At 32.0% G+C, this 15,735-nt stretch overlaps 1 protein-coding gene across 1 annotated transcript; it reads left to right on the plus strand.

The window, feature by feature from the left end:
* Window positions 1-5,529: 5,529 nt before the first annotated feature.
* On the plus strand, window positions 5,530-14,697 carry LOC148606602 (angiopoietin-related protein 7-like). The gene is made up of 5 exons (XM_088546136.1): window positions 5,530-5,614; window positions 7,996-8,144; window positions 9,022-9,118; window positions 10,396-10,566; window positions 14,444-14,697. The coding sequence occupies exons 1-5, from the start codon at window positions 5,530-5,532 to the stop codon at window positions 14,695-14,697; spliced, it is 756 nt and encodes a 251-aa protein (XP_088402262.1).
* Window positions 14,698-15,735: the final 1,038 nt, after the last annotated feature.

Here is a 15,735-nt window from a genome sequence, read left to right on the forward strand (position 1 = left end):
CTCCCTTTACAAAACAAGTCTTGACACTCCTGTTTCTGAACCAACCTCATCATTATACCGACTGGTTGCCATCATTTTGGATATTGGTTTCCACAGACTCTTTAAACCAGTTTGTATGAAAAGTCAAGATGACGAAAAACGTTCATTTCTTACATTACCGTTTGTCAGCAAATGTATAGATGCAATTAATTTGGCTAACATCCTCCATCACAAAAATGTTGCAAACAAAATTCCCCTATATTTCAAAGACAAATCCATACCAATTATTTCATGTTCCTATAATTCACCCATTGCATCCAAAATTTTCAATTATAAAAGGCTATTGCAGAACCGCGAGATTGAGGACATCACGGCTAAACAACCTGACTGTTCTTGCAAAAACTCCCAATTCAAATATGGTCCTTCCGGTCACGTATTTAACCATCATCAAAATCGAATCTCTGCGTAATATCCTTTCTAAAGGTCCAAAGTACCGTGAACCACGCTCCATAAATTGGAATTATAACTTTAATTTTGAAACACATGAAATTTTAAGTAGGTCAATGTGTGCTAATAATACATCAGTTTTCAAAGACCCCGATGTAGCAAAAATATTGTCTACTATACATGACAAATATGTTGTCGTACCAGCAGACAAAGCCCAAAACAGCATTTTTGTCTGCGAAACGTTTTACATCCAATGTTTATTATCAGAGGTAGACGTAGAAAATAATATCAATGATAAGACCTATACTGCTACCACACTCTCCAAAGACGAGATTGTGGAAAACCATAAATCTCTGATATCCTCTTTTGGTCTCTCTACCAAGGACGATGATTGTGATTTACAATCTATGTACCGGATTCCTAAACGGCACAAGAATCCATACAAACAGCGTCACATAGCTGGATCTGCAAAATTTACCACCAAACCTCTTTCTAAACTTTTATACTCACAGCTGTCAAAGAGGGTCTGCAATTCTATCACAACATTTGTTACTCACGTAGTGGTATAAATTCAATGTGGATCCTGAAAAATTCAAAAGATCATTTGGAGACAATCATTTTAAGACTATTATCAGAATATAATAGCATTAAAACATTTGCCTTTTTCAACACTGTATACTTCTATTCCCAATACCGAGTTAAAATCCTGACTTAAAAACATTATACATCATTGTTTTTCAAAAAAAAAAAAAAGATGGTACACCTAGATACAAATATATAGTTCTTGGTAGAGATTCCTCATACTTTGTAATTTGTTCCAAATCATCTTCTAAATATACAGAAGTTGTCTACAAAATGCTAGAATTTTTAATAGACAACGTATTTGTCCAATGTGGTGGACGCATTTTTAACAAACAGTCGACATTCCAATGGGAACAAATTGTGCTCCTCTACTTGCTGATCTATTCTTTCACTCTTATGAGGCTGACTTCATAGCTTATCTTATCCGAAAGAAAGAATGCCGTTTAGCTAGATCCTTTAATCTCAGTTTCCGCTATATAGATGACGTATTATCTTTAAACAATCCTAATTTCGGTGATTCAATACATTGCATCTAAACCTAAACACTTACCCTACCGGTGCACCTGGTCCATGCTCCCAGTTTTTAGTAGAGTCCGAGTTTCTCATTTACTTTTGTTACTTTGTATGTATGATTTTAGTTACTTTATGTTCTTTGTTGTGTATGTCTGTTTTCCATGTCTGGTCTTTGTCCCAGGATTACTCTTATAGCTCCGTCATTTTTTAAAGTGGTAAGTTGTTACTGTTGTCGGCTATGGGAAATAAATAGTACCGTTCTACCTATAATATATATAGTTGGTATGGATTTGTCTTTGAAATATAGAGGAATTTTGTTTGCAACATTTTTGTGATGGAGGATGTTAGCCAAATTAATTGCGTCTATACATTTGCTGACAAATGTTTGGGACGATACGGTTACACTTACCTTTTTGTCTGGATAAATTAATTCACGAATCCTTGTTCAATCGTATTTAAGCTGTTTGTGCATTCTAACTTTACAGAGGTCTTAAAATTTATCATAATCTGTATTAAAAAGAATTAAATGTGCCTTCACAACAAGGCAATATTTATACTTGAAAAAAAAGAAACCAAGAAAAACATATTTGTATTTGTTGAGCACCGTAAGCATCACATTATTTCACTTTCGATTTCAGTCCTACAATTAAATGCGTGGATATTTCAGATGTTAATACTCTATATACCTATGGAAAGAAAACATCAATATTGAGTGATTAACCAGTCGAGTACCACCATTTAGCTTCGATAGAGCTTAAAAATAAAACTGTTTGTCATAAAATATTGGAATTATATTTTAAAAATCAATGACCTAAAACAATCACTTTACAAAACCGTAAAACCGAATGACCAAATATCAAACCTGTCTATACAGAAACTTTTCGTAGATATAGGGCGAATAAAAATAAATATCTCACATAAAATTATTGAACATTTTAACATAAAAGAATGAATAATATGATGTGATAGATAAAAACCGGCCAAATTAAATGACAGGTTTTTCTTTGTTGTGTATTTTCAACTCCGACCATAAGGAAATATAGTTGCCATTTCCACTCATGTCCAAGACAAACAATTTATCAAAATCGTAAGTTGTAGTACATGATAATAAATAATTCAAGCATCATACACCTGCCATACAGATATGTTTAGAAGCAAAGAAAAAAATGCATTTCATTTATTATTCTCTGACAATTGGCCTCAAAATCAATGGTAAATCAATATTGATTTACAACCTATAAGACATCTGTATGCCTATAACCACGAGTAATTCTTTCCACTTTTATTGTATTATTGAACAAACATGGTCGCAAAGATTACATGAACTTGTAGTTCTCAAGTATAAAAATAGTGTCAATCTATATAAAGCAAATGTCAAAATATCAAATGGGTGTGATTTGAAGTTGTAAGGAAAAAGTGCCATGAAATGTTTTCACAGACTTGAGAAATTGTGTGTCAAGTCGGTAAACAAGAAGTCGGTTTGACTTGTTAAATAATCTAAGATTCTTACCTGAGGTTTTGTTTTCAATACCAACTAGCTGAGACATACAGTTGCTGAGACAAGCGTCATGAAAAAAATTTCATTTATCAAGAATACCTTCAAAGTCGGTAAACAGGAAGTAGGCTTGCGAAATGTCCATATTTTGGGAAGCGCAGCATTGTTAAAATGGCTGATGTATACCACATTTCAGTTGCCGAGAAAGAAACTGCATAATCATTTGTCCGATAATTGAATCACCTATCTAGGTAACTTCTTTTGGGCATGGATATTAATAATAATAATGTATAATTTCACTGTAGATGGATCATTCCTATTTCAAAGAACATCCTTCTCACAAAATGATGAAGCAGCACGTATTTTCAATGAAGAAATAATGATTTTATTTTTTTCTATTATTTGTAACACAATGACATTAATCTACATTTATTAAAAGTCTTAATCAAGGGGGCATAATTGTTTGGGAAATGTTCTATAGAAACGTAACAGGAATAAATTTCACAAGGATGAGGGCCCATAAGGCCTTATTCTCTCTACTGAAATAATTGCTAAAAAAATTATAAAAATTCGGAATGTAAATAAATAATCATGTAATTCATATTGTGAATTGCCAATTTTGTGCATTAAGTTTGTAATTTAAAAAGTAACAATTGAGAAACGATTATACAAAAACCGTCCTGAAGGCTATTCTGTAAATGAAATGGCATTTTTTCATTCTCATTTCATACTGAGACCCAGCGTTAACCAAAACAAGATTGAAACTGAAAGCGTGCATTCATTCATTTTTTTTTTACAGGAAAAAGGATTTTTTGGTTAACGCTGGATCTCTATGTATATTTATTAAAACCTTTCAAAATTCACGCAAAATAATGCTTCAAAAATGACTGTCCAACTTAACTTGTACATGTATCATGTGACCTAGCTAACTGTCACATAATTAAACACCCGTTTTACCTAATTACACCGTTTGTTATCAGTACTTGTTTTTTAGTATCCGCATAAAACTCTCAGTGTTCTACATAATGGTTTTCTTTTGCATTAACTGATAGGCTTTTAAAGAGCTGATACATGTACATGTATAAGCATTACTATATATATAGAAACCAGTAGAACACTCTCTACAGATTATCTGGTTTGTTCCCTAATATGATCCTGCAAAGTTGGAAACACTATTTTAATATCAAACTCTCTCCTTAATCTTATGTTTGCAAGAAAAAAAAGGTGCGTTTATTTATCTAACGAAATGATTAAGAATAGTGAAACTAAAAACACTTCTCTCAAGACAACTTTTCTCTTCCCGAAAAAAAAACCTCCAATACATGTATATGTACAATGTACACATATCAAACATGTCTCTGTATGTATTTGATATTGCAAAGTTTATGGGCAAGATATTTGTTTATTTTTTGGGGCAGTGGCTGATCCAGAGTTTTAGGTAAGGTGACCCCAAAAAACAATTTCTTGACAGGATCACCGATGAGTATCACGAAGTGAGTTTTTTTCAGGTTTTAACACACACAATTTTGCAACATTTTTTTCTACGGGAGGGGGGGGGCGGGGCCACCTAGATCCGCTACTGTTTTTGGGCATTTTTGGGTGTATAAAATCCTATCACTTGAATTTTCTGTGTATAATGTAATTTAAAATTTTCCAGTCTTTCTTTCGAATTCAGTGTACACTTTTTTTTTAAATACGCCAATACTGACCCGTATTTGTATCAAAGCTGGAGCTGTTACCTGATGAATTACTTTGTTTAACCGTTCATTGGGTGCATAGATGCACAGGTAAATTAAAAAGGTCATGTGTAAGTGTCAATATCTACATGTAGTTTTAGTATTTGTTAAGACAGGTTTAAACTAATATTGGATCCAAGCGCTCCTATCATACTTTTTGTTGTCAGCAGTTCAGCTTTTGGATATATTTTTGAATATGTGCATGTCTTTTATTTCAGTCAGCTGCATCCTGTGTTTCGTTTGTCTTAAATTCATGTCTTTCAAAATTCTGTTATCCGCCTCTTGAAAATCTTGAAAAACAAGGACAAGCACGTTTCCACTCGTGGATTTGGAGAGTCGTGACAATGCATTGTGGATTGTGAGGTTATATAATCGTGGCATGGCCGCGAACCATTTGAGGTCTTGTGGTAGTACTATCCACGTGACATTTTTTACGAAAACAGTTTTTGAACATAATTTTAAAATGTGACAATTTAATTTTGCATTTGAACGGATATACCATTTCCAAACGCGTTAGTGTGCTCAATAGAAGTAGACCTCCTCCCCTCTTTAAATTTTTCCGTAAGAGTAAGATTTGACGTAGCGTCAATTTTACGACATATCTTTTTGTTAAAAAAAAAACTACGCTAGAAAATTGTGACAGATTAATTTCATAAGTTACAACACTAAATTGGTATTCAGAAATAAAAACAGAAATTTTGATAAAAAATTAAAGTGTGACATTTCTGAGCTCCATGACTTCTATTTTTCTCCCATCATTGTAATTCCGAGAGGGGCATGGTTTTAAGCTCTCGCCGAGAGACGGACAAAACAGTAGGAGATTACGAATTGTATGATGAAATACCGAGAATCCCCGCTGAAGGCGAGAAATTTAACACCTATATATCGATGCATTTATTTCAAACTTTCCTACATCTGTTTAGTACAATTCACAATCATACATTTAAATGAAAAAATGTTATTTGTTATTTTTTTCTCATTTTTATATCTTAGTAAATTTTATATACATTAGTTTTTGCTAAAAGTAATGATAAGTTTATCAACAATGAATAATACATGTACGTGCTTACTATGTTTTTTTCTATTGTACTAATTAAGAAAATATTAAACACTGTGCAGCAGGGATCTGTCTGTCTGTCTGTCTGTCTGTCTGTCTGTCTATCTGTAGTTAAGCACAAGAAACATCGGTGACTTTTAACTGCTTATATTGAAGATATAGTCTCTTCATACCGTGCTACCGTGTAGTTGAAGAGGCAACTGTAACACACAATTTGTATTTTGCCCTCTTCTCTGCTGATTCCGATATCAGCAGAACACTCTCGATGATCACCGAATTTTATATAAACTTGTTTTTATTATGCCAATACTTACTGAAAAACACTACTTTATGGATTTAATAATTTATTACAATCCGAACCCTAACATCTGTGGTCCTTTTCACAAAAAATCGTAAGTGTAAAATTAGTCGTAAGTTATGACGTCATAGAAAATAACAGTATTGTGACGTCATAACTAACAACTAATTTACTCTTACGATTTTTTGTGAAAAAGGCCACTGGTTACTATATAATCAAACAAATAGTGTAAAATAAAACACCAAGGTGTAATTGTTTTTTTTTTTACTTTTTTCAACATACACTCATTGAATACGCATACAGTTTTCTTTATTTCGTTTGTAAACAAAAATAAAGAAAACTATTTTGATGTGTTAAAAACAAAGATAAAACAAATTATTTTAATTTTTAAAAATGAAATAAATTGAGTTTACTAAAGGGAGATTATTTCATTTTTCTAGTAGGCGCTACAAAGCCTTATGTACCCTCATCCTTTGAGGTTTTTTTTTTTTTGCTTTAATTTTATAAGTTAAGAAGAAGTAAGACATTCAATATATTATTTTTTTTCGTATAGAGATAGGGATCCGTGCAGAATCTTTACAAATTCTTGTCAACAAAATCACCTACATTACGACTATTCCATATAAGGATATTCTATGTCTTGAAATCGATTTCGGTGACCTATTTCCATTTATCAAAATTTTCAATGTCATCTTTGAAAAAAATTTAGAATATCTATGACAACAAATATTAGGTTTGATCTATCTTAAAACACAAACATTGACATTCATTCATGCATCGATGATTTTTATATTAAATAACATATCTTCGATAAAAAATTAAATTGAAAAAAATATGATACAAATTTGATATATTAATATTTAATTTCAAATTGTATTTTGAGATTTCTGAATTAAAAACAAAAAAAAAATCAATGGTTTTTTTTTTATCATAAGTGTAGAGTCGTTTGATATTGGAGAACCTTAAAGTTTACACTTTCAATTTCATTTATAATATATATGTGCAGGGAACAACTCCATTAAATCTTCGATATGAAAGCATGGAGGTATATTAATTAAAAGGGGGTTTGTGAGTAAATCATGCCAGAAGGTTGCTATAAATGCATGTTTTTCGTTTTGTTCGTATGTATCCATTGTGTAATGACAATGGATAAAATTTCTCAACATTTTATCAATTATCCTAACTTTATAATTAGTTCAGATGATCAGAATTACACGATAATGCGGCTTTTTGGAGTAAGTGTCTTGCAGTGCACTGTACTTTGCTCAGAAGCAGAGGAGTGTTGTACTCTTAACTTTTATAGAGACAAGAAAGAATGTGTGCACTACTCAATTTGTTGTCCAGGTATCGTCTCATTGGAAGGAGTCGAATTTTTCCAGAAAAACGCAATAAAATGTAAGTAAGGGTGTCAACAGAAACAACTGTAAATTAAGATTATTTTTGTTTGTTTATTTACTTCACAAGACCTCAGCTGATTAACTTGATTGATTTTTTTCTTAGAAATTGATTAATTTTATACAATGTTAATTATTTTAATACCAAAATAAAAAAGATAAGGACAATTAACATGTTATTTGAATCCCGTTTAAAAAGGAAGGCTACTTCCGTTATGCTTCGTTCGATCACGTTTGGTCACTTGAATAAAATATGAGATTAATACTTGTGTGAAAACCGACTCGGCGTCGTCATTTTCCTTTTTGTGCATTAGAGGTCCTTTTATGACTTAATTCATGTTATGACGTTACCATTTAAAAATGCTTTTACCATTTAAAACCTTCCAAGATATTTTCTGAATTTATGGAGATTTTCATAATAAAACATTTCTGAAGTACAAAGGTAAACTAGTTCTTAACCTGTAAATCGTATCATTTTTTGCAACATTTTTTAGATCCTGGAAGCAACTTGAGAGATTGCTCAGAAATCCTATCCAATGCATGTAGTTTTGCCTATAAGTTTGATACGGGCTGTTTTGAAGGAGACTATAACTGTAGGTCGTATCTTCAGTGTGACATGGATACAGATGGCGGAGGATGGACGGTGAGTTAGGCTAAAATTATTCTAAAATCGGATGCTGGCTATAACACAAACAGAAATCAATGCATCAGTTCGTTCTTTTGTCTCTCTGGCAATCTTAGTTTCACGTTTTAATTCTCAGTATTTGAGTTAGTTTGTTTATTATCAAAAGTTTATTTTCGTTGTACTTTTTCTCATGTTGTATAAAACATTATGAAAATAGATAGCATGGTGTTTTTATTTTTGTTCATTTTTATGTATTGTTTGGTACTTTGTTTTGTTATCCTTAAAAATTTTGTTTTCTTCTTTATTGTGTGCTGTGTTGTGTGTGTAATTTTTGGGTTTTTTTCTTTTTCTTTTTTTTTTGTTTTGTTTTGTTTTGTTTTGTTTTTTTTTTTGTTTTGTTGTTTTCTTGGTTTTTGTTTTTTGTTTCTGTTTTTTTTAAGTATTATATTCTATAATTTTTGTTTTTGCTTTGTTTTTTAACTTGTTTCTTTATATGCATGTGTATTTCGTCTACGTTTATTGCATTGGTCAATTTATCTGGTATTTTCATGATATGTCCGGTTTTTATCTGTTCTGTTTGGTTCTGAAATTGACGTTTTTGTGAATTTAAAAACCCAGATTACAGTACAAATTTGGTGTTAGATAAGCAAGCCTTGGCTTGATGTAGACGTAGTGTTACACAAAATACGAAACATCCTTCGTTCCATGAAATTCACTGCAAAGAAAAATTTCAGAGACAGAAAATTAAAAAAAACGCAATTTTCTTACATTCTTAAGAAAAAATGTCAATATGTTCAGTGATGTAGGGATAAGAAGGGTAATTTCAAATAGAGAAGACTTCTTTTGTATTAATTGCATGAATCATGCTTTAATGTAAATGCTGGTTTTTAAACAGGTGCTTCAGAGAAGATACGAGGGTAGGCAGAATTTCTATGGCAAATGGATACACTACAAGATGGGTTTCGGCAGTGTCTTAGAGGAACATTGGGTCGGTAAGTATTATGTCCCATTAAAAATATAAGTTTCATGGGAATATTAAACGTCTTAAAAATATATAGAAACTTTAGTTATAAGTATTTTTTTTCATTAAAGTTTCTATATTCTAGATTGTTGGTCTAAAGTGCCACAATACGCCGGATATTTCCCGTTTTTACAATGACGAGTGTTCATAGAGTCCTTCACTCCGTCTGTCTGACAGGCATTTGCTTCTAGACAGTTTTACCATACATACATTTTGTAATGTTTTTGTATCCGAAACTACTCCTTGATGTAAAACTTTTTTATATCATTACACACTTTTTTGATTTGTTTTGTTTCATGTGGATGTTTGGGCTACCCATTTCTAAGTACCACTTTCTTCCAAAACAGTAAATACCACAAATCAATAGTACTGACTTTTTTATTTGGGTTTGAGGACTTTCTTGTATACAATTTATGTATGGATCTCGATTTTTCTTTGCAACTGGTGATGAGAGGTTACTTCGTGAAACACGTGAACAGAATTCTAAACTGCGCGGTATTTATCTACCCAAAAGAACTTGAGATAAAGGATACTACAGACACTGTGAAGTCAGTCTCATATTTTGACCTACACTTAGAAATCGATGGTAAGGGAAAACTATTGACCAAACTTTACGACTAACGTGATGACTTTTCATTCGGAATTGTCAACTTTCCTTTCATCTGTGGCAACATCCCTTCGACACCTGCGTATGGAGTGTTCATATCACAACTCATACGTTATGCCAGAGCTTGCCGAAACTACGCAGACGTTTTGCATCGTGCTAGAACTCTAACAAATCGGCTCCTAAAACAGGGTTATGTTGCTACAAGATTGAAGTCATCACTACAGAAGTTTTATGGTCATCATCATGAACTCGTGGATCGTTATGGTGTATCCATCAGCACCATGAAAACTGATATATTCAATGGGTCATAGTTTCCCTTTCCTCGTTTGCCTACCCCGGACTTGACTTTTTATGAGCAACTCGGCGGGTGTTTCTAGAAAACCAGAGGAGCTTACCCTACCGGTGCACCTGGTCCATGCTCCCAGTTTTTAGAGTCCGAGTTGCTCATTTGCTTTTGTCACTTTGTATGTATGATTTTAGATACTTTATGTTCTTTGTTGTATATGTCTGTTTTCCATGTCTGGTCTTTGTCCCTGGATTACATTCTTTAGATTACCGCTATAACCTTGGTTCCCTTGATTACTCTTTCTATGAGATTGATAGTAATGTTATCAATTAAACCAACATTTTACTGTTTACAGGCAATGATGTTATTCACTATATTGTTTCAAACCCCCAAAAAAAGTTCAAGGTCCGGTTTGACCTTGAAGATTTTGCAGGAGAGAAGGCTTATGCAGAATACTCGGAGTTCTACGTCGATAGCGAGGACACAAATTTTAGATTGACATTGGGCAATTATTCTGGAACTGCTGGTATGTCTCCAGCTATAGGAGCATTATCAAAAAAAACAAAAACAAAACCAAAACCAAAAACAAAACCAAAATAAAAAACATGAACCGATTGTAAAATTTATATAGGATTAACCATTGCTTTGCACACTTAATCAAAATCGGACCATTCACAAAAGAAATGAATAAAAGAGAAAAAAATTATGCCAGGCTTATAAATAAATCGATAAATTCTGAAAAAAAAATACAAAATCTAAAATGTATTTAATCCTTTTTAAAGACTCTCACTCAGTGACATTAACATTGTATAACGACGACACTCTACCTATAGATATCGTGAAATATATAACAAATTCTAGGTAAAAAGAGGGAATGCTTTTATTTTGTAAACGTAAACCTTGTTTCAGTTAAAATTAAGGATAAATGATGTCAAAAAATGACTTCAAAAGAAAAAAGAACTCCGTTCTAAACTTTTTTTTGGCTCTATCTTTTGTCGAAGCTGTAGCAGCAATCTGTGGTTTACAATAGCCACAGCATGCACTTTCGACTTCACACTTTTCCAAAAAAATTGGAACTGCAGAGGATGTAGAAAAAGGTGGATGGACAACAAATCACACTCGCTGATTATTTTATGCATTTCTATTTCAAATCATAAATGTAGGTTTATACATGGCTTTTTCCATATCGTCCAGGTACCAGCGCTCGACCCATATCAGCCGTTGACTACGTCAAAGGTGTGATTCCAGAGTCTCGGTTTGATACCAAGGCCGATATGAAAATTGTCATGTAATAATCCATAAATATCATTTCTTGTTCTTTTATATCATTATATAGACGTAACTCAACATATACCGAAGGTATTCATTATGAAACATATTCATCATTGGTTCAGTTTAAGTTTAACATCGTAGCAAACATCGAATCGTCTCCAAATCTAGTCATATTCGAATAAGTGAAAACAGTATACAAAAAAATAATAAATGACAGATCAAATTACCACAGTAATGTAATCTATGTTGATCTACATCTACGTCTTTACAAATCAGAAAACGAGTCTGATCGTTTCTACTCAAGAAAATGCTTGAATAAAATTTGTCAATGGTATTTAGTTTTAAATATACATATCGACGCAGTGTAGCGTTCAAGAAGTTACAACGTCAAATTATCCTTCTTCAATAAACATGTATATTTTTTACATTTATAGCGTACAATAAAGTATTACATATAAGTACTGAAACTTTCAGTAAATATGTATAATAACTGGCATGTTAAGTAGCACTCCAGCTAAGGATCATGCAAAATGTGATTCATGGGTAAAAAGCCTATATATTTTTATTTCTGATATTTCGTTTGAAATGTCATAGTAAACAGAAATCAACATGTGGTTTTCATATAACCCGTGCTCTTAGGAGATAAAAATTGTATAGAATGCACTGTAGAATTCAAAATTAAGGGAGATAACTCTGTAAATGACGCTCAAATACAATAGAATCTACTGGATTTTCAATGTTGATTATCTCCTAAGAGCAGGCAGATTTGAATGAATAATTACATATTTCATAATATAGACCCATAAAACAACTTAATTACAAAAATAAAAATATGTAGTCTTTTTCAGGGTGTATCACATTTTTCAGATTTTGCATGATTCTTACAAAGACAGCTACTTAAGAAATTATGCATAATTACTGAAGTTTCCGGGAATTATATGTAGTTACTCAAATATTAAGCAGGAGTCATTTATAATAAGGAGGTGTTATCAAGAAATCATTCATTAAGAATGAAACAACAGGCAACCATTTTTTTTAAATATTTTTCTTTTAACGTGAATTTTCTCAAAGGGTTGGGATTGCAAGAAAAAAAAATAATCGTGAAATTTCTTTTACCTTGAATAATGGAGGGGTGGGTGGGAATGTATTCGATATTGTTATTCAGCATACAATAAGAACACTATGCTGGCCCTGCTTATTTAAGGAGGTAGACCTAGGATAAGGGACATAACTCTTAAAATCCGTGATATGTTTGTATCGTATTCAAGTTCACCAAACCCTTTCAAGCTTTCATTTGAAACAAATTGAAATCAATCCAAGTTACTTTGATGCTCACATGAGATAGATAAATATAGATTGAATACAAACATTCCAATGATTTTAAGAGCTATGTCCATTACCCTAGGTTCTTAGTAAGTCAAGATCTAAGATACATCTAAGATCTAAGATAGATATACACATACACACATAAAAATATCATTATACTAATAATTTCAGTAAATTATCACCTGGAAAGTTATCATACATTGCATACTTCATAAAGCATTTTCATTTTCGGTTTTCTAAACAAAATGTTTGAAAATATATTTTTCTTGCATATACATTTGTAAGTAATTTAAGGATTTGAAATAAAAATACTCAGGCAAAGGAAAATATATTTTTCTATTTGTTCCTTTGACATCATGCGGAGATCCTCTTAATCTTTGTTTTTATTGGGGGAATATATTTATAATGAAAGAAATGAGTTCTTTGATCAAGAAATACATAAAATATCAAAATATATTCAATCTTACAAAATTTCATCAATCCAAGATTGGGAGGACCACAACACATTACCGGGTGGGGGGGGGGGGGGGTAGTTGACATATATTTTGCCGTAAAATATGCATTTGTCCTATCTGTGCTTTTTGGGATAAATTCAAAATCACTTTATAGTTGAACTTTAAAACCATATTTTCGTATATTTCGGGTAAAATGAAGAAATATGTTGAGAAGTGACATTATTCATAAAAATAATGAAAATATTGACAATCTATGAGAAAATGTATGCGTCGGAGATCATGACTTTGGAAGAACCCAAAAGCTATTAAATATCAGAAATGACAAAGTCCCCGTGGTTGTTTCTGTCTGCCTTTCAACAAATATTGGTCCAGAGGCCCTGCAGATCATGCACTTTTCGTCAGCTATATAAAAAAACTATACATCTTTTTTATGATTCGATGTATGATTTACATAATAAAACTTTTGGTGAACTCAGTATAAGACAGCTAAAAAGCTAGCCATGCAACCCTTCGCCGCGTTTACTAAGAGCTGGCAGTCGAGGAACAGGACTTAAAAAAATCTGGATTATATCTCATATTAGCAGTAAATTTGAGTTTTAAATGTGTAATTAATTTGGTTTGTAAAGTTTACAAACAATAAATCTGAATTATTTCAAGACGGCCGGCGAAAGTCGCTATGGCGTCATTCCATTTTCCTCTATTGACTTGTTGTGTCAGGTCCAGGACAGTTCAATTCATTAATTCATTAATTTTCCACTTGAATCTTCAGAGGTAAATAAACCGTTAAATTCGTTAATTGTCAAGATAAAAATCAGTAGAATTAAAAACATATTTTAATATTGAGTCAGTTCATTAAATATTTGGCACCTAGTATTTCATATTTTTTTACACATTTACAAAATCAAATCGGTAAACTTGTAAAAAAAAATCAGTAATTATGCATAATTACTGGTCAGAGTTAGGTATAATGTGTATTTCCTAAGAGCTTACATGTAAGTAACTGTACATTTTTTACTGAAATTTCAGTAATTATATATGATAAGAGCTTATGCACATTTACTGCAACATATTGCTTGAGATCAAAGCATTACACATTTATTTTGTTTATAAAAAAAAACAAAAACAAAAACAAAAACAAAAAACAAAACAAAACAAAATGCACGCTAATTAGCGATACTAAATTTTCACACTTTTCTCTTTCCGTTAACTGTCATAGCAGGATTAAATTACATCTGCAACAAATCATCGCGAATAATTACTCAAATACTCTCCACAAGAACAAAGGATGAACAGTATGTGTTACGGATTATCTCTATTTTGTAATCACGTGATTTTGGATGTTTTTTTCAGGAAACGCCATGGAAGATTTCAACTACCTGAGCATTGACGGGATGCAGTTCAGTGCCCCAGATACTGACAATGATGCCAGCGATCATCATTGCGCCGAAGATATAAAGAAAGCTGGATTTTGGTTCCGAGATTGTATCAGAGGAAATATCAACGGACTTTACGGACAAGAAGGCGACCATGGAGTCAACTGGCGTCCTTGGCGCGGATTAGATCCCTTGAAAAAGACAGAGATGAAAATAAAACCTGTCTCGTGAATGAGATAAATGGAAAAAGTCTAAATATGTATAAATCCAGCATATCGACGCTCGCATCTCTACGACTTTGCGTATTTCCTTTTAAATCTTTTTTATTAAGAAAACAGAAAACGGTCATCGCTTCATGTGACAAAGTGTGAAGATCTGTATTTTTCTAAATGTTACGAAAAGAAGCGTACTGTTTGATTATTTCCATAATTAATGGAAATCAGTAAAACAAAAAACTTTGACCGTTGATATTCAACTGTTCGCTTTTATCGTATTGTATTATTACTGTGCGACCATTCGATAGCCTTTGTATAGCTGTTCGATAACTGAAGTGTGACCGATATTTAAATAACTAAGGTGTTATTAGTTAGTTACGCAAGTGTGGAAATTAATTAAATAGATTGAGTGTGATCGATAACGCTTGGGTTTTCGGCAACACTTTTGTGAACGGTAACGCATGTGTAATGGCTTAATAGTCTAATGTAAGCAAAGACTTTTGAACAATTCATAATCTTTTGAGTTCATGAAGAGACATATAGACAGTCTTCATTTCCCAATTTTTCTGTTCGAACTTTGTTATGACCACTTTCACATTTTAATTTCTTGTTTTTCTTGTGCTAATAGTTTCATATTTTTTCTTTTGTTCTTGTTTTTGAATTTGTGATGAATTATGTAATACTTATTATTACTTTATATTTTTATTTATGTTTTAATCATTTTAATATTTATTTCAATTTTTGGGTTGTTTTCTGTTTATTTTTAAATGTGTATTATAGAAAAAGTTTTAATTGATTCATTTCAGTTTGTTAAAATGTCATATTTTTTTTTATAAAATGTACGTACTTAACAAAATACTTTTCATCCTTTATTAAATTCTTTGTATTGGTTGGCAGACTACTTCTCTCTCGTGCGGAATTTAAAGAGGTAGACCTAGGGTAAGGGAAACAACTCTTGAAATCAGTTATATGTTTGTATCATATTCACCAAAGCCTATCAAGCTTTCATTTAAAACAGAATGAAATCAATCCAAGTTATATTGATGCTTACACG

The sequence above is a fragment of the Perna viridis genome, chromosome 9, assembly GCF_037379345.1.
Source record: "Perna viridis isolate PV_CMFRI_1.1 ecotype Kerala chromosome 9, ASM3737934v1, whole genome shotgun sequence".
NCBI classification, from domain to species: domain Eukaryota; kingdom Metazoa; phylum Mollusca; class Bivalvia; order Mytilida; family Mytilidae; genus Perna; species Perna viridis.

What these genes read in the sequence shown, in the direction of transcription:
- LOC148606602 (XM_088546136.1), top strand. Translation starts at nt 5,530, where the DNA reads ATGGTTTTAAGCTCTCGCCGAGAGACGGACAAAACAGTAGGAGATTAC. An exon ending in ACCGAGAATCCCCGCTGAAG is followed by an intron (nt 5,615 to 7,995) that starts GCGAGAAATTTA and finishes AACATTTTTTAG; the next exon opens with ATCCTGGAAGCAACTTGAGA. An exon ending in CAGATGGCGGAGGATGGACG is followed by an intron (nt 8,145 to 9,021) that starts GTGAGTTAGGCT and finishes GTTTTTAAACAG; the next exon opens with GTGCTTCAGAGAAGATACGA.